Source organism: Anolis sagrei, chromosome 1 (assembly GCF_037176765.1).
Source record: "Anolis sagrei isolate rAnoSag1 chromosome 1, rAnoSag1.mat, whole genome shotgun sequence".
NCBI lineage: Eukaryota > Metazoa > Chordata > Lepidosauria > Squamata > Dactyloidae > Anolis > Anolis sagrei.
Window position 1 is genome coordinate 105,782,942 of NC_090021.1, and position 21,890 is coordinate 105,804,831.

A 21,890-nucleotide genomic window follows, 5' to 3' on the forward strand; every position below is an offset into this window, starting at 1 on the left:
ACCTGACATTTTCTAAGTGACAGCGGAGTTAATACTTCTGGCCTAATCCCAGGTAAAAGAGTTAAGCTACTGTAAATTAGGGTGTGGTGGTTAATGCAATGGGAGTACTATATAGGTTGCAGTTATACTGAGTTAGTTTGATGAGGGACGGATGGTGGTTGTTGGGAGGGAAGACAAACGAATGAACTGTAATGTTTGTATATATTGCTGAAACTAAAGAAGAAAAAAAGACTTCCTGATTATTTGGGAAAGAAGAAGTCTCTGTGTGTTTTGTTGTCTGAGTAGAAGACTACTACAATTGTGTTTTTGAACACCTGGTTCCTTAACTGGAGCTAACAGAGTCACTTCCACAAGAACAGGAGTTTTATGACTTCACAGAACCCCTGACAAATACAACAGGTTGTCAAGGAAAGGTACAACACATCTCTCTTCCATCCCATAAGGTTACTTTCTGAGCATGACAGATATGTGAGTGGGCAAAAGGTTGAATTTTTACATTGCTTCTTAGTAATATTCTCAAATTGATTTACCATTTCAACTTTCTTAAAACACAGTGAATATACAAATAAATATTATTGAGAAGAAAGCTGTATTTAGATCTGACAGAGGTTGGCCAGCACCCTGGTATATGTGTGTGTAAACACAGAAGTCTATTCACTTGTCTTTACAGTCCACCCAAAACCTTCCCAGTGTCTGACAACAGGAAGGGCTCCTGCTGCTGTTGTATACAATTGAGGAGGGGTTGGGAAGGCAAATCAGACCCAAAATACCCAGCTGCTCTGAGCTCTCAGGGGAAGGAAAAGGTATCTCCCTCCTCCTCAACTGAGCTATAGACCAGCTGCTTCACTAGAATCACCTCCCTCTCTCCTTTTCCCACAGCTGAGGAACAGAAAGACGGGCCCTTTCTGGTGCTTAACAGCTCCTAGGCACTTGGAAGATCTAGAACAGTATGCATAGAATTACATGTCAATGCAGGATCTTGGTCATTACCTTAAGCACAATATGCAATCATATGTGTAACTTCAAGTTCCCTGTCAACTTACAGAAATCCCATGAACTTCATATAGTTGGCTGAGGCAATGAATATTCACAGCTGCCTTTGCAAAATCCTTGCTCTGAAATACATCTTACAGCACTTGGTATTAGCTGCCTGTCTTTAATCCAGGCACTAACCAGGGCTTATCCTGCTTGGTTTGCAAAATCAGACAGAAGCTGGTGATTTTAGGGTATTCATGTAGTAGTAATAGTAGTAGGACACAATTTTCCACAATATAGTGGTTTTTTTGTGGGCTGGAGTTTGGCTCCATGTTCCCCCCACACAGATATCCAAATTCATGGATGCCTAAATCCCATTATATACAATGGCTTAGTAAAATGTGACCCTTTATATAAAATGGCCAAATTAAAGTTTGTTTTTTGAATTTTTAAAAATATTTGCAAGCTGTGTATGCAGAATCCATGGATATGTTGTTGTTGTTCATTCATTCAGCCATCTGCGACTCTTTGTGACCTCATGGACCAGCCCACGCCAGAGCTCCTTGTCAGCCGTCACCACCCCCAGCTCCTTCAAGGTCAGTCCAGTCACTTCAAGGATGCCATCCATCCATCTTGCCCTTGGTCGGCCCCTCTTCCTTTTACCTTCCACTTTCCCCACCATAATTGTCTTCTCTAGGCTTTGCTGTCTCCTCATGATGTGGCCAAAGTACTTCAACTTTGTCTCTAGTATCCTTCTCTCCAATGAGCAGTTGGGCTTTATTTCCTGGAGGATGGACTGGTTGGATCTTCTTGAAGTCCAAGGCACTCTCAGAACTTTCCTCCAACACCACAGTTCAAAAGCATCTATCTTCCTTCGCTCAGCCTTCCCTAAGGTCCAGCTCTCACATCCGTAGGTTACTACAGGGAATACCATGGCTTTGACTATGCGGATCTTTGTTGCCAGTGTGATGTCTCTACTCTTTACTATTTTATCGAGATTGGACATTGCTCTCCTCCCAAGAAGTAAGCGTCTTCTGATTTCCTGACCACAGTCTGCATCTCCAGTAATCTTTGCACCTAGAAATACAAAGTCTGTCACGGCCTCCACATTTTCTTGTTGCCATAATCTTGGTTTTTTTATGTTTAGCTGCAACCCGGCTTTTGCGCTTTCTTCTTTCACCTTGATTAGAAGGCTCCTCGGCTCCTCCTCGCTTTTGGCCATCAGAGTGGTGTCATCTGCATATCTGAGGTTGTTAATGTTTCTTCCAGCAATTTTCACCCCAGCTTTGCATTCATGGATATATAGACGGCCAATTGTATTATGTTCCCTAAATAGCTGAGCAGGGTCAAAGGGTAACTTTTGCAAAGAAGGTCTAGAGCCAGCTGTGTTTCTTATTTACCTCTCGGTTACAGTGGAGGAGCATTTCCTCCCAGGACAAAGCAAGGGAGTTGAACACCCTCTGCAGAAAAGAATATCTACTAATATATGTTTAGGGCTACTTGCAGCCTGATGAGCAAGCTCCAGGCTTTGTTTTTGGTTCAAGGAAAAGATAAGATGTCCTGAAATGGTTGCCTGCCAGGACAAAGATTTAATTCCATGGAAAACATAGGGAGCATTGCTGAATATTCTGTACTCTGCAAAACTACTGACTCTCTGTATACTGTTTCCAGGTAATGACAAATGTGGCTGATCTGTCACACAGAGTTTGCAGGGCAGTGTGTTGCAATGCAACAGACTCTGCCTGCATAGGAAATGAACTGAATTAATGAAAACTACGCAGCAAAATTGCCTCCGCACAGCCAACTGTATCATGTTCATGTGGGTGCTGCTGCCGCCATTTTTGAAAACTGGCCAAGTGCTGCCTCCACCTCCTCTCCCCTGTTGTTGCCAACATACTTGTTCACACGGGTGACAGAACAAGGAGCACGCTCTGGATCTTGTCTGGCTCTCTCGGCACACGGCAAGAGAAGAAGGCTCCTCTTTACTTACAATACTCTAGTTCTCTAGGAGTTATTCTTTACAGGGACTAGAATACATTGAAAAGATCTGAAGAGGGAAGGCTTGATTTATATCAAGTAGAAGGAATTAATAATTAGAAAAACAGCAAGCAACAGGTAGTGTGATATCCATCAGTGGATCGCCACCTGATTTCCAGCCAATCAGCAAGATTTTTTGACTTCTAACCAATAACAACAGTAACAGCAAAATGACTTTCCCCTATCCTATATTACAGAGAAATGAAAATAACTAGAATGGTGTGTATAATCAGAAAAAAGAGGAATACTGTGTTGTTGCTGTTGTTTTGGGGTGTGGGGGAGTGTATGTGGAAGGATTTTGCTCTCTGTATGATTCCAGGACCCAAAACAGGTTCTTCACTCAAAGTGATTTAATTCAAATTATTATCATTTGCACCAGGCTCCAGTTCTTGGCTCTTCAAGATTCAAATAAGAAGCAAATTTGGTCCCGCAAGCCTGAAATCTGCTTCCTTCCCACACACCCTTTAGTCTAGAACTGCACTGAAAAGCAAAACAGTGCTTAAATATAAGAGATCAAAAGAAGACACATTTGTGGGAAATTCAGGCAAAATGAACAAAGAGCTTTGTGTCACCTTAAAGACTAGCACATTTTTTATAGAATAAATGTATTGGGGTTTTTTTGCTGCCACAGAATAACATGCTTTGGAAAATAGGCAATATGTTCCATACTGCTAACTTTCAGAGGATACCAGTTTCATTCACTGGGGAAATTCAAGAAATTGCTTGTGCAGATTGTTCATTGCTTTTGATATTGTGACTACTCATCTCACTGTTGCCTCAAATTGATAACAAAACTAGCTGCGCTGCCCAATTCAAAGAAGAAAATTATTATATTCTTTATATAGGGAAGGTCCCAAGTCTTATCATAATCATGACCTGAGAATGGGATGAGTCCATTCCTCTTACAATTCATTTTTTTAATGCCATGTATAGTTTTAACTGCGCGGCGGGCTGATCATTTCTTGGATGGTTGCTGCTTTCATTCTATCCTAAGGAGAATTTATTTACAGACTACATGAGCAAACTAAAGGTAAAAAGAGTGTTTAATGGCAAAATAGATCCTAGAGAAGAGGGTACTTTGACCATTAAGCTACCCATTAAGAAAAGGCATATCAGCTAAAACTGGACCACAGTTACCAGTTTTTAACTACCTAGCCTTAATGCTTGCTGCTTTGGCAGGTAACCAAGTTTGTGGAAGGAAAGTATGCCAACTGAAATACCACTGCAGTACCATAAAAAGGTCACACAACGGTTGCAACAATGCAGCTTCCCCAGGAGATGCATTTGTAGTAATGCAGAAAGTTAGGAAGTGCTAGGAAAGGTATGCAAGGAAGCCAGCTGACACACCCCATGGACTGATGATTGTTTTTTGATCCATAAAGAGATAACAACGAGATTAAAGGAACTTTGAAACCTACTAAACTTAATATTTTCCTGTGGTTCATGATTCACTTGGGGGGGAAAACCATAAGCATACTCAGACCCTCAATACCCATGAAATCCATTGCTCCTCACCCCTAATTCCTATCAACACAAACCTGGCAACTTATTCAGTGAACAACTACTGATATTCCATGCCTAATGCTTTCTCAGCAGGGCACAAGCAAAGCTTGTATTTGTGTCCAGCACTTGGAAATCAAGAGTCAGATCAATCTTCATTTAAATCAATTGGCATTGTCGAAAATATCTATTAATATCCGCAGGCTCAGGAAGGAAAAATATACGTAAGAAGAAATATTTACCAATCGCCTCCAATTCTGGTAATTTTCCAACTGTGTCTACTCATTCAGTCATTGTTACTGTGACATAGAGAAAACATTACAGGAGGAAAAAATACCTTGCAAATTGTTTTCCTCCCTTCAAAACCAGGGACAGGGTGTTCAAAGTCAACACTATCAGCCTGTCATGAATCTGCCTGCTGTGCAGAGACTTTGAACCTGCAGTAAAACCTTCCTAAATATGAATCAAGAAGCATATTTACAAAAACCCCATGGAGCCATCCACAGACAACAGTCTTGTTCACTTCTCTTAAGGTTGTTTTACAGTTTATACATTTCAGCTTTGGGCTAGATGACCAGAAATCAAATAAGTTGTGCTCAGTAAATGTTTTGTAGTTTCATGGTAGATGGATTAAAAGAAGGAACTTGCAAAAATGTCATCTTCTAGATATTTATTCAAAGTAACAGATACCATGCCTTCTTTACTATCCTGCTTATGAATGCATTCTCAAGCATTACTCAAGGATCATCTCTAGTCTGCATATTCAGGTCTTTCCTGTAGACAGACCTAAAACTCATGCTAAACCAATTTAAATTCCATGAGGGGTCTTCCACAGCTGCCAATACACAACTCAAAACATGGCTAAGTCTTAACTGCAATAAAATGGAGAAGGGCATTGTCACAAGAGGAAAGAGGTTTTCTCTTCATGTTGATTTCAGACTTCCTTTGAAGCCCTACAATTGATATTGGCTTTGAGTGGCAAAACTCAAGATGACAGCTGCAAGTAGTACATCAGCAAAATTCTTCATCTGAAGCACTGCAAGATCATTACAAAGAGCCTGGGGAGAATTGAACAAGGTGTCACCAGCTGCTTCTGTTAAACTGCCTGATCTTCCCATCTTTTGAAATTAGTAAGGGGAGAAATATAGTAAAAAAAAAAAAGCGGATGCAGATTAAATGCAGTGCAACAATAAATTAATCGATGCAGATTATATATATATATATATATATATATATATATATATATATATATTTCAATTACAGGTTGCATGCTGTGGCTATAAAAATGTCATTATTTTTCAAGACTGTTTTCCCCTATGGCATGACCCATCAAGTGACAGTACTGATGACTTCTCATTTATTTTAATGTGGTTTGCACAGAAGTCTGTGTTTTTCTCATCCATTGCTCCATCTGTAGCTCACAATTTATAGAGACCCTAGATTCATTTATAATTATAGGTTTTACAAACAAAATAGCTTTAAAAATATTTATGAACTCCTACAAACTTACCAGCTGTTGTATATATTGTGTATTTTACAGATGCAATCAATTCCCCTTCTTCGGTGGTATCACACTCTAATGCAACTGGGTGAGTGTCCCTGTGTACCTCCAGAATAGCAGAATCATTTGGAAGAATGAGTGATTGCTATCAATTCAAAGGTGACAAAAAACAAAAACAAAGTTGGAATATCTCATAATAAAAAACACTATGCTAAAAAATTGACTTTTATAGTAAATACTCTTTCCCTGACATAGTAAGTACTCTTTCCCTGCCTTTGAATGTGATTTTCCTGCTTCTTGGTAGAGGGTTGGACTAGATGGCCCACAAGGTCTCTCCCAACTTTATGACCCTTTTCGTCAGGAGCTCCTTACAATATTTTAAATCATGCATCTTCTCAGATCACTAAATGTCTATTTTGTTCTTTATATCCAAGCCTTTAGTAAAGATGCGGTCAACTACAAATGCATCGGGGGGCAATTTTCACTATTGTGTCCCCCACCAGAAGGCAATACAATTACATTCCAGTACACCATAACATTTCCTCAATTACAGGCTAAAAATCAGGGGTTTAGAGCATTAGCATCTTGTGTGAGGGGCTGCAAAACTGGGGCTCCGGTGTGCATAGACTCTTCTCATTCTGCACTCCTGTATTAATGAACAGGAACTGTAGGGTTCACCAAAAAGCCTCTGACAATTGTTCATGATTCCAATGCTCAGAATATGCTTTTTGTGAAAAAAAAATGTTCAAAATACAGCAAACTTACACAATTATTATTTGTAAGCAAATAAGCAAGAGTGAAAATGGGGCAACAAGTAAGTTGATAGACAAGTTAATGGGAAAGTGGTCACTATTTTATAGACTACAAAGCCAGTAAATAATGGTCAAGAAGGAAACCACTCCTCTCCCCCCAACACACACACAAAGAGTTCTCAAAAGTACTTAAGTACCTAAGCTATTTTTAAAACCCATCATGTTTTGGAGTATAAAATTTCTCCTTCAGGGGATTCTCTTCCCACAAAACCAAAGTAATAATCTCTAATGAGCTTTTCTGTGCTGAAACTCAGCTAGAATATGTTTTTAATTCCAAACAATAGGCATAGTGAATAAAAGAACCACGGTATGAGAAGAAGCATTTTTTCTTCAAGGTATGGCCCACACTTTATTATTCCTTCTCTCACCTTCAACAATGTGTTGGGAGTAGCTAAACAGAAGGTCCACCTACCCTACTATGTTATGTAGGATAGGAAACACATTAGCCTGGAGCATTCAAACAACGTGCCAGGTTAATGCACTTTAACCCAGAATAAACCTGTTGACCTAGGTTTATTGCAGGTTTTAAAAACATCTGTAAAGGTCCAGACCTTCCAGCAAGGTCCCTAAAACTGAAGCCCTTTCCACACAGCTGAATAAAATCCCACATTATCAGTTTTGAACTGGGATATATGGCACTGTGAATTCAGATAATCCACTTCCAAGCAGATATTGTGGGTTATTCTGCCTTGATATTCTAGGCCCTAAAGGTGCATCTAGGTTGAAGAATTTGGCACCATTTTGTCTGATATGGTTCAATCCTATGGAATCCAGAGAGTTGTAGTTTGGTGAGGCACTAGTGCTCTGTGGCAGAGAAGGCTAAAAACCTTGTAAAACTACAGCTCTATGGATTGCAAAGGACTGAGCCATGGCAGCTGAGTGTTGTCAAACTGAATTCATTCTGCAGTGTAGATGTACCATAAGATGAAAGGATTACGTTCCTCTTTGATTAAAACAAGGGAGAAAGACATTTGGTAATGAATATAGCGGGATGAAGAAATATTTACTATATTAGAAAGATGGCTCAGAGTGAATGTGTGTGTTGTGTAAATAAGAACTACGAAGAATGATTTATTTGAGTCTCACACATTTTTTATTTTATTTCTAAGCCCACTATTATGTTTGTCCTTCAGGCTACTGCTTCTTTAATTTAGACCATAAACTCTTTGGGGAGATTAATAAATTCTAGGACAGTGGTTCTCAACCTGTGGGTCCCCAGATGTTTTGGCCTTCAACTCCCATAAATCCTAACAGCGAGTAAACTGGCTGGGATTTCTGGGAGTTGTAGGCCAAAACACCTGGGGACCCATAGGCTGAGAACCACTGTTCTGGGAATTAGTGGTATCACTTCCAAAAAGAGAGTTGCACAAATGATATGAAATTACTCACCTGCTCTGGAATTAGCATTTTCCAAGTATACTGAAATCGATTTTCTGGAGGTACATAGATACAAGGTATCTTCACACTAGTAAGACTTTCAGAAATTGGTCTGCCCCCTGCAGAAGACAGGTTTAACAATCATTTTGTGTCTGTCCCAAAAAAGAAACAACTACTATTGAGTCGTTATCATTATTATTTTTAATAACAGGAAGTACAGTATTCTCTGGTAATGAGGGCTAGTATGGTGTAGTGGTGTAAACATTGGACTACAATTCTAGATTCAGGGTTCAATCCTCTATTTGGCCATGGAAACCCATTGGGTGACCTTGAGTGAGTCACACACAATCAGTCCCAGAAGGCCCCATGATAGGTGCACCTTAGAGCCACCATAAGTCCAAAATCACGAACACCAGAATGACAACTAATATTGGTAACAGCCGAAGACTGTAGAAACTATAATTAAACCGGAACTATTGCAATCTGTTGTATTAATATTTAAAATGGCTTGGAAATATTTACAAGAGCATGCCATTTTTAGCATATCCGAGCATCAATACATGCCATTCTGGGAAAAGGCATCAATTGTTAGCAGCTTACCCATTGAATCTAATTATGAAGCACTCTGTTATTCTCAGATCCTTACTTACATCCACAATCTGATGGTCCTCTACACTCTTCCATTCGGACAATGCACTTTGTTTCACCTCCAGGGCATCCATTTATTAATAAAACTTCTCGGATGCCAATCCCTTTGACCAAAATAGAAAAAGGAAAATTATATCTGCATATAGTTTGTGTCCAGCCACTTCTGAAAATCTTTTCTCTTTATGAAGGATACTTCTTTAGGTCACAGATTTTTGAACTTTTCCAGTCGGGACCCCTTTTGGGCAATTTTTATTTGACCCCAGGTATGTAAAACAGGTATAGAAATCAAACATTTACTGATTTTTATTTTTATTCGTGTCAGGAGCAACTTGAGAATTGGCCCAGGGGATGCCCAGATGTTTTGATGTTTTACTATCCTTGCGGGAGGCTTCTTTCATGTCCCTGCATGGGGAGCTGGAGTTGACAGAGGGAGCTCATCCATGCTCTCCCCGGATTTGAACCTCCAACCTGTCGGTCTTCAATCCTGTCAGCACAAGGGTTTAACCCATTGCACCACCGGGGACTCCTAACATTTACTGATCATGAATCAGTATTTGCAAGGCTTGCTAATTGGGCTGATTTTCCTTTTTTTTCTTTCTTTTTTTTTTTTGAAGTACAGCTGAAGCATTTTCTGCAGAATTCACTGTAAGCAATGCACAATATATTTGTGTAAATGTCTAAAGCCGGCACTAGGAGATGGTCAGAAAACTTTTCAGGACCCAACACTGACCTCATTTGGGGTCGAGACCCACAGTATAATAAGCACTGCTTTAATTTACCTTTTCAACCAAGCAATTTCCTTCTTACACCTAAAATTTGGAGCTGTTACCCATTTTGCCTGTGACAACTACCTAGATGATGGTTTTCCCAAAGTGTAAAAAACATGATTAAAAAGCACTATGTTTTTCGTATGAGGCACTCTTCCTCTAGTAGTATGCAATATGCACTTTCATTTTATGCACTGCTAAAAACAAACAAGTTAATTAAAATTTAAATATCAACGCTAGCTTGCAGCCTTCGTGAACCTGGCCTTTCAAAGCCTCCGCCATCTGGTGCCTGGAGCATTTTTTGCTCTGATGAGCTCATGCGAACAGGTGCTGAGCATCCTTAACTCTTATTCATATCAATGGAATAAATGCAGTGCGATTGAACACCTAACAGCTCGGGAGATTTCAGGATGGGAACATATACTTATGGTAGCATAGCTTGCGAAAACCTTCAGGTGTCACATTAGTCTCATCTTCTAAGCAACCTTCGTGAGAGAAACAGAACTGTATACATAAACCTATCACTGTGACATACAGTCTGAAAATGACTTACCATGTTTATCCTCCATTTTGTTCTGATTGCTGGCAGCACACACATCTCCACATGTATTTAATTCAATGTGATTTATATACACAATAATAGCCCCACTGAACTAGAAAGATATGGTATGCTTTGGCTCATCATGATTCTCCGTCAGGAGTACCCAATCTAAAATATTTCTTCCACTGTGAATTTTATGTGTTCCTATCTGCTGTGCTTTATATATATCTATCTGTCTGTCTGTCTGTCTGTCTGTCTAAAAGCAGAAGTTGAGCAAGCTGCTTTTTAATTTCAACTCTTTGAATCTCCTAACCTAGTGGTTCTCAACCTGTGGATCCCCAGATATGTTGGCCTTCAACTTTCAGAAATCCTAACAGATGGTAAACTGGCTGAGATTTCTGAGAGTTGTAGGCCAAAAGACCTGGGGACCCATAGGTTGAGAACCACTTTCCTAACCAGTTAGTAACCATTCTAGCTGGGGGATTTGGGGAGCTGTAGCCCTAAAAACTAACTTCCCAAGGCTCTAGTTAGAACAGCATTTCTCAACCTGGGGGTTGGGACCCCTGGGGGGGGAGGTCGCAAGGAGACATCAGAGGGGTCACCAAAGACCATCAGAAAACACAGTATTTTCTGTTGGTTCTGGGTGTTCTGTGTGGGAAGTTTGGTCCAATTCTATCATTGGTGGGGTTCAGAATGCTCTTTGATTGTAGGTGACCTATAAATTCCAGCATCTACAATGCCCAAATATCAAGGTCTATTTCCCCAAACTTTACCAGTGTTCACATTTGGGCATATTGAGTATTTGTGCCAAGTTTGGTCCAGATCCATAATTGTTTGAGTCCACAGTGCTCTCTGGAGATAGGTGAACTACAACTCCAAACTCAAGGCCAATGCCTACCAAACCCATGCAGTATTTTCTGTTCGTCATGGGAATTCTGTGCACCAACTTTGGTTCAATTCCATCATTGGTGGAGTTCAGAATGCTCTTTGATTTTAGGTGAACTATAAATTCCAGCAACTACAACTCCCAAATGACAAAATTAATCCCCACCCCACCAGTATTCAAATGTGGGTGTATCGGGGATTTGTGCCCAATTTGGTCCAGTGAATGAAAATAAATCCTGCATATCAGATATTTACATTATGATTCATGACAGTAGCAAAATAACAGTTATGAAGTACCAATGGAAATAGTTTTACGGTTCGGGGTCACCACAAAACAAGCAACTGTATTAAGGGGTCAGGGCATTAGGAAGGTAGAGAAACACTGGGTAGAAGGAACACTAACACATTTTTATTTTAATTGTATCCACTAACATTTACACTAATCATTATTGCCTGACCTTGAGCACATCTACACTGACCACTACATCCAGAGTGAAACTGACATAGAAGGAAGTGGCCTCACTCTTCAGATGATTACATGGGAAGCCCTGAAATCAGTTCAGGGCCAGATGGAACTGGAGAGGCTGGGTTCCAATGGTCCCGGGATCTGCAATATTCAGTCTGACAGAGAATGTACCTTTTTTTCAACTCCCTCTGCTGAATTCGCATGTGCAGGTCAGCAAAACCTCATGGGTGTCGGTACAGTGATTCGAATTCTGCAGAGTTGCTTTCACCAGAACACTGATACACATTAAGGATTCTATTTCAAAGTATTCCTTGACTTTGCTTATGCCGGTTCAAAGGAATTAAAGCACACTGCTCTGCACATTCTTAGTGTGCGTAATACAACCACCACATCCAACAGCTTTCAAACTGTTTTAAATGGTCAGTGTAGATGTGCCCCATGCATGAATACTGGTCTTAGGACACCTGCATCACTCCGAAAATTTGAGGAAAATCATATAAAGAAACTCTCGCTACCAGTTATTCAGTTGTTCACTAAACGTTAGCTTTAGTGTTTTAAGACCATTTTTGTTTCTGCTGTGTTACTATTGTAGTCATATGTTAACCTAGGCACTCAAGTCATCCTTTAAAAAAGAATAAAAGATCTGGCACTATGTAACTCTGGTTTGCCAGTTCAAAAAACATCCCAAGCCTAAGATCTTGGTGCCCAAACGGGAAAGCTTGGGGAAGCCCCAGGTGATGTACCAGACAACAAGCCCTGCTGATGTAATTGGGCATGGAAACTTAAGTACTGATCATAGTTGCTCAGAGTGTATAATTCAAATAAGAAACAAGAAGTCTCAACATTAATAAGAAAACATTTCACAGTTTAGGAATTCAGTTTTTTGCATTCTGTTTGAACAGAAAAAAATCTCAACCATTTCTTAGCTGTTTGGTTTACACAGTCTCATCATGCTACCAATATTCAGCTATTACTACACATGTCTGTTTGGAAGCAAGGCTTAGTGAATTGAATGAGACTTTATAACTTTAGAATATTGTTTAAGAGTCTGCCATGTCATAGCTATGATTGAATGGGTGAGTTGTGAAGTAAAAGAGAAAGAAAACTGTAGAAACAGTTGCAGGAAGGACGGTGATTAAATTGGGATGTCATTGTTGTTGCTATTGTTATTTCTATTCCACCTTTTTCCCAGTTTGGGGCTTACAAGACTTTTTAAAAAACAGTTTAAAAATATACAAAATGCCAAAGTTAAAAAGAGATTAAGCAATAAAAAATCAAAATCACATTAAAACATGCACTATTAAGGACACATACACATATATGCCAGCAGAACAATTAGCAAGATTTAGCACACTGTTTAAGTGACTTAGGCTTTAAACAACCAATCATCAAATGCTTATCAAAATAAAGAAATATTTAAGTGTCCACTAAAAGATAGAATGCAGATGTCAGTCTATGTTCTCTGGGAAGGGAGTTTCAGAGCGTAGGGGTAGCCTCTGAGCCTCTCATGTTCCCACCAGATGAACTTGTGGAGGGAACCAAAAGAAGGACCTTCCCAGCAGATCTCAAAGCATCCACAGGTTTGCAACAAAGAATGTGTTTGAATGTCTTGAGGTCACACAGATTTCAGAAGGTTTTCTTAGGAAATGCTTACTTAGAGATGCTTTTGCGAGAGAGGAGGATGGGGAAGGGAGAGTGGGAAGAAGAAAACAAATACAGCCCCATCTACACTGTCATTATAATGCAAATTGCGCCCAATTGCGCCCAATTCTATTCCACCAAAAGGAAGAAGTCCAGACCATGAACCAGTGTCTGGCACCTGTAATGGACTGGATGAGGACAAACAAATTGAAATTGAATCCAGACAAGACAGAGGTTCTCCTGGTCAGCTGTAAGGCAGATCAGGGTATAGGGAGCAACCTGTGTTGGATGGGGTTATACTCCCCCTGAAGACTCAGGTCCATAGTTTGGGGGTCCTTCTGGACTCATTGCTAAGCCTGGACAATAGCGCCCACACTTTGAGAAGCCAGACTTGGCCATGGTGGTCCACACCTTGGTCACATCTCACTTAGATTACTGTAATGGGCTCAATGTGGGGCTGCTCCTGAAGAGTGCCCGGAAACTTCAATTAGTCCAAAGAGCTGCAGCCAGCTTTCTCACAGGTGCTGGACCCAGACAGTAGACAACCCCTCTGCTACAGCACCTGCACTGGCTGCCAATCTGTTTCTGAGACCAATTCAAGATGATGGTTTTGACCTTTAAAGCTCTAAACAGTTCAGGTCCAACTTACATATCTGACCGCATCTCCTCAAACCAACCGACGCTCTCTTTAACATCTTCTGGTGAGACCGTACTTTCAATTCCACCACCATCGCAAATGCAACTGACATCGACAAGGAAGAGGGAATTTTCGGTGGACACCCCAACCCTGTGGAACACCCTCCCAAAACAAATTAAAACAGCTCCCTCTCTTTTTTTCCTTCAAGAACCAATTAAAAACTTTCCTGTTTAGACAGGCTTCTAGTGAAGGAAACTAAGCTGGAAGGATAAGAAACACTATAATGTTTATGGACTGGAACAAAGTGCAATATGATCACATGATGCTACAAGAATGTGAATGCATATTATTGTTGTTTTGAATTGTTATTTTATGATGCTTTATACTTATTATCAATGTATTTGGATTATTGTTTACATGATTTTAATACAATGTAAGCCGCTTTGGGTCCCATGAGGGAGAAAAGCAGGATATAAGTATATGATGATGATGATGATGATGATGATGATGATGATGATATGGCAGTGTATACTCATATAATCCAGTTCACTCTGCATTATAGGAGTCTACACTGACCAAACTGCATTACATGGCAGTGTAGATGGGGTCTAGGTGGCTAAAAGAGAAAACATGAGATCAGAAAAAGCGTAGAAAGAAAATTGCAGAAGGCAGAGGAAAGAAATAGAAGAGAAGAAGAGGATAGGAAAGCTACTGAGGCAAGAGGTGTTGGAAGGGAGGAGAGGATGCTGGAAAAAGAGAGGAAGAAAAAGTGTTTTAGTGAAGAGTTGCAGGAGTAAGGCAAGAAAAGGAGAAAGAGAAGCAGTACAGAACAAGAAGAGTAAATGAGTATATGCGAAAGTTTCAAGGGGAAAGAAAGCAAAAAAGGAAAAAAGGAAGATGTTTAGCAAGGAGTTCAGGGTAGGGGAGAAGGAGAAATAGCATGAAAATATGAGAGAAAGAAAAAAGAGAATTAAAAGAAAAATAAATTAATTGCCTAAGCAGAACTGAGGGGAAAAAGCCATTAATTTCATGCTGTTTTTTTTTTTGTCAACACAGTATAATCACATGTGCCTCAGACCAAGAAATTAAATTATACTGTGGCTTCAACCATTCAGGGAAGGTTGGGGCAAGCCAGAACAGAACAGGGAAAGTTAATAGTAAGACTTAAAAAACTGCAAAGCAACAGACTTTTATAATCACATTCACGAGCTCCGGAGGTGCTGATTTCAGAGATTTATCTCTGATGACTGCACTGCATTCTGTCACTGACAGATGTTGAGAAATTTTGGGGAGAGCAATGCCAGGCAAATGTACTGAACAGAGAGCAGAAGCTGTTCTGAATATGTCTTCAGTAGGTTTTTTTCTGTGTCAGAAGCAACTTGAGAAACTGCAAGTTGCTTCTGGTGAGAGAGAATTTGGACGTTGCCCACGGGATGCCCAGATGTTTTGATGTTTTACCATCTTTTGTGAGGCTTCTCTCATGTCCCCACACGGAGAGCTGGAATTGACAGGGGGAGCTCATCCAAGCTCTCCCTGGATTCGAACCTCTGACCTGTCGGTCTTCGGTCCTGCACAAGGGTTTAACTCATTGCTCCACCGGGGGTCTGTCTTTAGTAGTGGGAACCAACAAAATATGGCGGTGTATATATATAGTCTCTTTCCAGGACTGTGCTCTTGCTTTGAAACCTCAAAGGCCCGACCTGAGGTCTGGAAAAGAGTGGCCGGGTCCCAAGACTGAGGAGTGGGCCCTGAGATTGGGAAGTCCCTCCTTACATGTCATATTTACTATAAAAATCCCATTGAGCTCAAAGACACTTCCCTCTTGCTAAGTGTGAAGAGGATTATGCTCAAAGAAAACAGAGATTTCTGTGTGCAATGGAAATCAGGTATAGAATTTCAAGTCTCAGACATCAACCTTTCACTTAGAAACTTCATGTTATTGTCACACACACATTCAACACATGAGCTGTGTTTCTTTGCTTTTCTCTTTTTCTTCTACCAAATACTTTGTGTTCAGCTCACTCAAATGGCATAGGACACGAGAGAGGAAAGAAGAGTATGCTTAGACCCAGTAAAAACTGAATAGATTGCCATCTATTATAGAAATATTTTGTTTACTGAATAATACAGGAATAGGGAGTTTTGAAAAACCCTTCTGCGACCCAGAGATAAACAAGAACAAAGTCTATTTGAATATTGAATTAATCCCTGTGCATATGACAAAAATACCTTGAGGCGAGTATTTTGCATCTCTCAATGCTTAGAATATATCCTGGTGGATTCTGTAATATTTCTTAGGTGACATTTAAAACTCATGGAACATTACCTCAAGTGTCAGAGGGAAGCAGAAACATACACTAGAACTGTCACAAAACAAGGATCTTGCTTACATAGCTATGAATGCCTCATTTCAACGATGCAAAAACCTGAGATGAATGTGACAATGAACTGACACCTTGGTCAAAGAAATTTCTCTTTGTTTTGGAAACCTGGGGGACTGAAACACATAGAAACACACACACACAAACAATGCAGGGACACTATGGTTAAAAACAAGGAGGAGAAAACAGATTTGAGAGTAACAAGGCTATGACAAAACACTCTTCTAGTCCTGGAGGGGTGAGTGGGTGGGTGGTGACAGCAACCTTCTAATTGGGCCACCATTGCAAATGACTTTTACCCCAACTTCTATCTCTGGCTTGCACTCAAATCTGGTCACCAAGTGCTACTTGTGACTTCTGCCCTTGGGATTCTTCCACCTGCCTACACAGAAAGATGAACTACCAGTCAGTCCTCCTAAAGGACACTGAAAATTGTTGGTGTTTAATTGGAAGAGAGGGACTTGGGGGGAAAAAGGCTCTGAGTGAGCTATGTCTACCAAAATCTGCTTGGCGGAGAGGTGTCCCCGTAAAAAGAAGGGTTTGTCATAGCTGAAGAAATGCAATGGTATTATATTTTTATCTCATTTGCCATATGAAAAAATAGTGGTGCTTCGAATGTTTTGGGCATTAAATAGACAGACAGACAGATATTATTGATCTGAAGATACTAGATTTAGTCACAACAGGAACACCCTAAACAAAGGGGAGGACTGGAAATAGCTCCTTGAGGTTTCTACCTCCAGTCATGGTAAAGAGTTTTTGGGACTATAATTGGCTGAGATTTACCTATGTTATTATTGTGTGTTTCTACACACACACACAAAAGATAGACATCCTGGAGTCCAACAGAATTTACATTACTGCTGCTAATGGAATTTAATTTTACTGTCCCTTTTCTCAATCCTTAAATTCTCAGATAAAGGACAGTGGCCTCTGCTTGCAGTGAGAGCCATCCAGATCAACAAAACTACCAATTCTGTGCCCCCTGCTTTCCTGCTGGTGACAACAGTAAAAAAGTGGCCACACTTACAAAATAGTCCTGCCAAGGCAGGCCGATAGCCGGGGAGGGGGGTGGCTTGAGGAGCTTCAGCCCCCCTCCCCCAAATTCTCAGGGTGGTCCATGACAAGGCCTTACTGGTACATTAATTAGAATGTTATGTTTATTCATATCATGATCTGATCACCATGCTCAATATATCCCATATGCATGGACGTATTGGGACAATGATACAAAAGGTTTTCTAGGGTAGATCCTGAGCCCCCCCCCCCCCCCCGAATCAAAATCCTGGCTATGGACCTGTGCCAAGGATATGGGCCTGATGGAAGAGGGATGTGGGTTTGTCAGTGATGAGGCTGCTCAGCTTCTGGCCTATCAAACAGTCAAATGTGTATTTGGCACAGGGTGCTGAATCCACAAAGTCATCACAATAGGACTGAGGTGTTGTTCGGTACCCTCAGGAGCTCTCAAGGAGCAAGAAAGCAATGTTTATTGGGGCTGTAGAGAGGGTCAGTGGTTCTTTTAGGTTCTCCTGGGACAGACTAAAGCAAGAGCTTAGTCTGTGCCAGGAAAAATCCCTCTGCTCTCCCTGAAGCTACAAGTGATGTTGAACATACCCCCCCCCCCTTCAAGTTATTAATAAACTCAGTACTGAAGTGAAGAGTTCCACTTCAATTCTATTGATCAGCTATGCGAACAATCGGGGATACGGAGGAGCCCAGCAGCAGCTACCAAGCACCCTGAATACTTTCTTTCCCCCTTTATTACAATATAACTCCTTAATAAATGTGCACTACAGTGTGTTATCATCCATTCTTGGCTCTTTGTATCTCCTTTTGCCTCCTGCGTCTTTCTTTCTCTCCTCCCAGCTCTGGCAGCTGGCCCCAGTAACCACATGATCCCATGTTCCCCATGGCCCCTTGGAGTAGGGCTCCCTCCCTTCTTTTACCCCCAGATGTGTCCTCCTTTCTCCCCAAGTAAACCCGAGTCACCTTCCACCCCCATGGATACCTGGCCTCCATATGATGGGTTCCACGGGCTCCTCTTGGGGTCCTTCCACACAGCCCTATATCCCAGAACATCAAGAAAGGAAATCCCACATTATCTGAGTGTGGATTCAGATAACCTAGTTCAAAGAAAAAATGGTGGGATGCTCTGCCTTGATATTCTGGGATACAGGGCTGTGTGGAAGGGCCCAAAGTCATTTTTGTGTGTGAAAGGTTTCTCAATTTATACATGAGAATATATGGTATATATTCCACGATGTCAAATAAATCAATTTGAATTCCATTTTGTAACACAACAAAATAAGGAAAAGTAAAAGAAGGTGAATACTGTTGCAAGAATCAAGACAAATCAATATACTTCCCAGCAGATTTGGGGGGGACGGTGGGGTGGGGCACCTCACTGTTTGTATGAACTAGCTAATAAATGCACATACTGTCAGAAATACAATAGCTGTGCTCTTCTATTTGCAATGCATTAATATCAGCACCTGCTATGAGGCAATGGTCAGTCTGTTGTTGAACACTCTGTCTTGCGACTCTCTGAGACCTCAACTATCCTTAGCACTGCTAATAAATTGTGTGTAGCATTGAATACAGAGGGGGCTATTTCAAAGAAGCAATTTGTTTTATTAGAACTGACAATACTGTATGTGGGAAGACATCTGTGAGATGCATCAGAAGCTTTTTCAGCTTCTGAACACCTCACAGATGTTCACAAATAGAGAAAATTGTTTCTTTGGTTGAAGGCAGCTCATGAGCCAATAAATGAAAGAAACCAGCTTTTAAAAAGGAGCTTGCAGGCTGTGAAATTAAAAACAAATCTGACCTAAATTTGTAATGACAATCAACTGAACTGTTTTTGTTAATTATAGTTATCAAGAACTGAAATCAATGAAAGGTGAATAAAAGCATGCAAATTCAAATGACTAAACAAAGAATGTTAGCATATTGTTTCCTTTAAAAATCCTTCAAGAAACTGACCTATATTTATTTTTCTAATTTCTTACTTACCACATGTAACCGTGCATTCTCCGAATTCTACTTCTTTGGGTTTCGTCGAGTTGTCATCTAGAGAAGATTCAGAGATATGAAAGGCTGATTACAAAGCTTTTTCCTCATAATTAAGTTACCTAAACTCATTATAAGAATAGCTTCAGCTGAGACATGAGTTGGTTTTACTCACTGGGATAAATGGGGGAAATGGATTTTACTAGGGTAATTTATTCACTAAACCAAAATTGATATTTAATTATTTAAATATTAAAATTATTTTAAGGAAAAAAATGATAGACTTCACTGCACAGTGCTTATGCTTTTAGTATAGTCCATTTAGTAATTCCAAACTTTTATTTAAAAAAAAAAGAAAAGAAAACTATGGTATTGTCCTTATTCCACACAGCAAAATATGTTACTTAAGCATATTGTACTAAAAATGTTCAGGAAAGACTTCGATACCCACTTTGACTAGTAACCACTCTCCAACATTACTACCAAAAGGGTTACGAATCAGTTTTTGGTCAAGTTTAGATTCTGTTTGGTTATTTGGGTTGCCGATTCAGAAAATTGCATTGGATAGACCACATCAGCTCTAGTTTCTGATACAGAACATGTTCCATGGTCAGCGACAGGGAAGAAGTGGCAGACGGCACAAAAGGAGTGGAAATAAAATAAAATAAAGAGGAAGGAGGCTCGCAGACAGATTTTCATCCTCGCGGCCCACTGGTGGTCCACGGCGGCGCACAGGTTAAGAACCACTGGTCTAATGCAAACATCTTATTTTATTTATTTACCATATTTATATACCACCCTTCTCAGCCCGAGGGCGACTCAGGGCGGTTTACAAATGGCACAACTCAATGCCCGCAATAACATAAAAACAATTTAAACATTTAGCATAAATAACATTAGATAAAATAATAAAACCAATAAAATTTCCATTCTCCCTAACATACTTCAATGTCAGCAACATAAGAGTTCAATAAAATAGAAATTGTCTTAACTGATGTTTCAGTTTAAGTGACGAGAAGACTACATGATCATTTCTTCAATATGTATTTTTCCAAACGCAACTGTGTTATTATTTTGTAGTATTTCGCACCGGGATTGTGGCGCAGCTGGCTGAGTGTCAGCTGCATTAAGATCACTCTGACCAAAAGGTCATGAGTTCGAAGCCAGCCCGGGCTGGAGTGGGTGTCCAGCCATAGTGTAGCCCGTTGTCGACCTTTGCAACCTGAAAGACAGTTGCATCTGTCAAGTAGGAAAATAAGGTACCACCTTGTGTGGGAGGCTAAATTTAACTAATTTATGAGGCCATAAAGAAAAAAGACTCCAGGGAATGTGGAATGCGGAAGAACTTCATCGGTGTCGTTGATGGACGATGAAAAGCAGCAGCTCCCCTGGCGGCCAGGAAAAAAAAGTTAAATAGCCTTTGTCTGTTAAATGTTGTTTGTCAAACTGGCATTGAATGTTTGCCATATATGTGTTTACTGTAATCCGCCCTGAGTCCCCTGCGGGGTGAGAAGGGCGGAATATAAGAACTGTAAATAATAAATACCTTTTTTGTTTTCTATTATAAAGACAGTGTCTCAAAAAATAGAAGTTATCATGCAAGATGCTATCTTCAATTATATGTCAAAGTAAGATGCACAAACACAGTCTGGCTTTAGGCCGGGACATGGCACCGAGACAGCCTTGGTCGCCTTAGTGGATGATCTGCGCCGGGAGCTCGACAGGGGGAGTGTGTCCCTGTTGGTGCTGCTGGACCTCTCAGCGGCCTTCGATACCGTCGACCACGGTATCCTTCTGGGACGCCTCGCGGGGATGGGTCTTGGAGGTACTGTTTTGCAGTGGCTCTGGTCATTCCTAGAGGGTCGATCTCAGAAGGTGTTATTGGGAGACACCTGTTCAACCCCACAACTGTTGTCTTGTGGGGTTCCTCAGGGCTCTATACTGTCTCGCATGTTGTTCAACATCTACATTGAGCCGCTGGGTGAGATCATCTGGAGTTTCGGGGTACGGTGTCATCAGTACGCAGATGATGTCCAACTCTGTCACTCCTTCCCACCTGCTACTAAGGAGGCTGTCGAGGTCCTGAACCGGTGCTTGGCCGTTGTGACGGTCTGGATGAGGGCGAACAAATTGAAATTGAATCCAGACAAGACAGAGGTACTCCTGATCAGTCGCAAGGCCGAACAGGGTATAAGGTTACAGCCTGTGTTGGATGGGGTCGCACTCCCCTTGAAGACACAGGTTCGCAGTCTGGGTGTGACCCTGGACTCATCGCTGAGCCTGGAACCCCAGGTTTCGGCGGTGACCAGGGGAGCATTCGCACAGTTAAAACTCGTGCGCCAGCTGCGACCGTACCTTGGGAAGTCTGACTTGGCCACGGTAGTCCACGCTCTGGTTACATCCCGCTTAGACTACTGCAACGCTCTCTACGTGGGGTTGCCCTTGAAGACTGCTTGGAAGCTTCAAATGGTCCAACGCTTGGCAGCCAGGCTACTAACAGGAGCGGCACTCAGGGAGCACACCACTCCTCTGTTGCGCCAGCTCCACTGGCTGCCAATATGCTACCGGGCACAATTCAAGGTGCTGGCTTTAGCCTATAAAGCCCTAAACGGTTCTGGCCCTACTTACCTCTCCGAACGCATCTCCTCCTATGAACCGACTAGGACGTTAAGATCGTCTGGGGAGGCCCTGCTCTCGGTCCCGCCCGCAT

At 41.0% G+C, this 21,890-nt stretch overlaps 1 protein-coding gene across 1 annotated transcript in view; it reads right to left on the reverse strand.

Annotated features, from left to right (window-relative positions):
• The window catches only part of SPACA1 (sperm acrosome associated 1), a 34,544-nt gene that overhangs the window by 5,747 nt on the left and 6,907 nt on the right, over positions 1 to 21,890 (reverse strand). Inside the window, exons 2-5 of the mRNA XM_060755052.2 lie at positions 19,184 to 19,240; positions 8,853 to 8,954; positions 8,215 to 8,321; positions 6,023 to 6,158 (exon numbers count right to left, since the gene is read on the reverse strand). Of these exons, the coding sequence (XP_060611035.2) occupies positions 6,023 to 6,158; positions 8,215 to 8,321; positions 8,853 to 8,954; positions 19,184 to 19,240 (402 nt within the window). The remainder of the gene's footprint in view (positions 1 to 6,022; positions 6,159 to 8,214; positions 8,322 to 8,852; positions 8,955 to 19,183; positions 19,241 to 21,890) is intronic.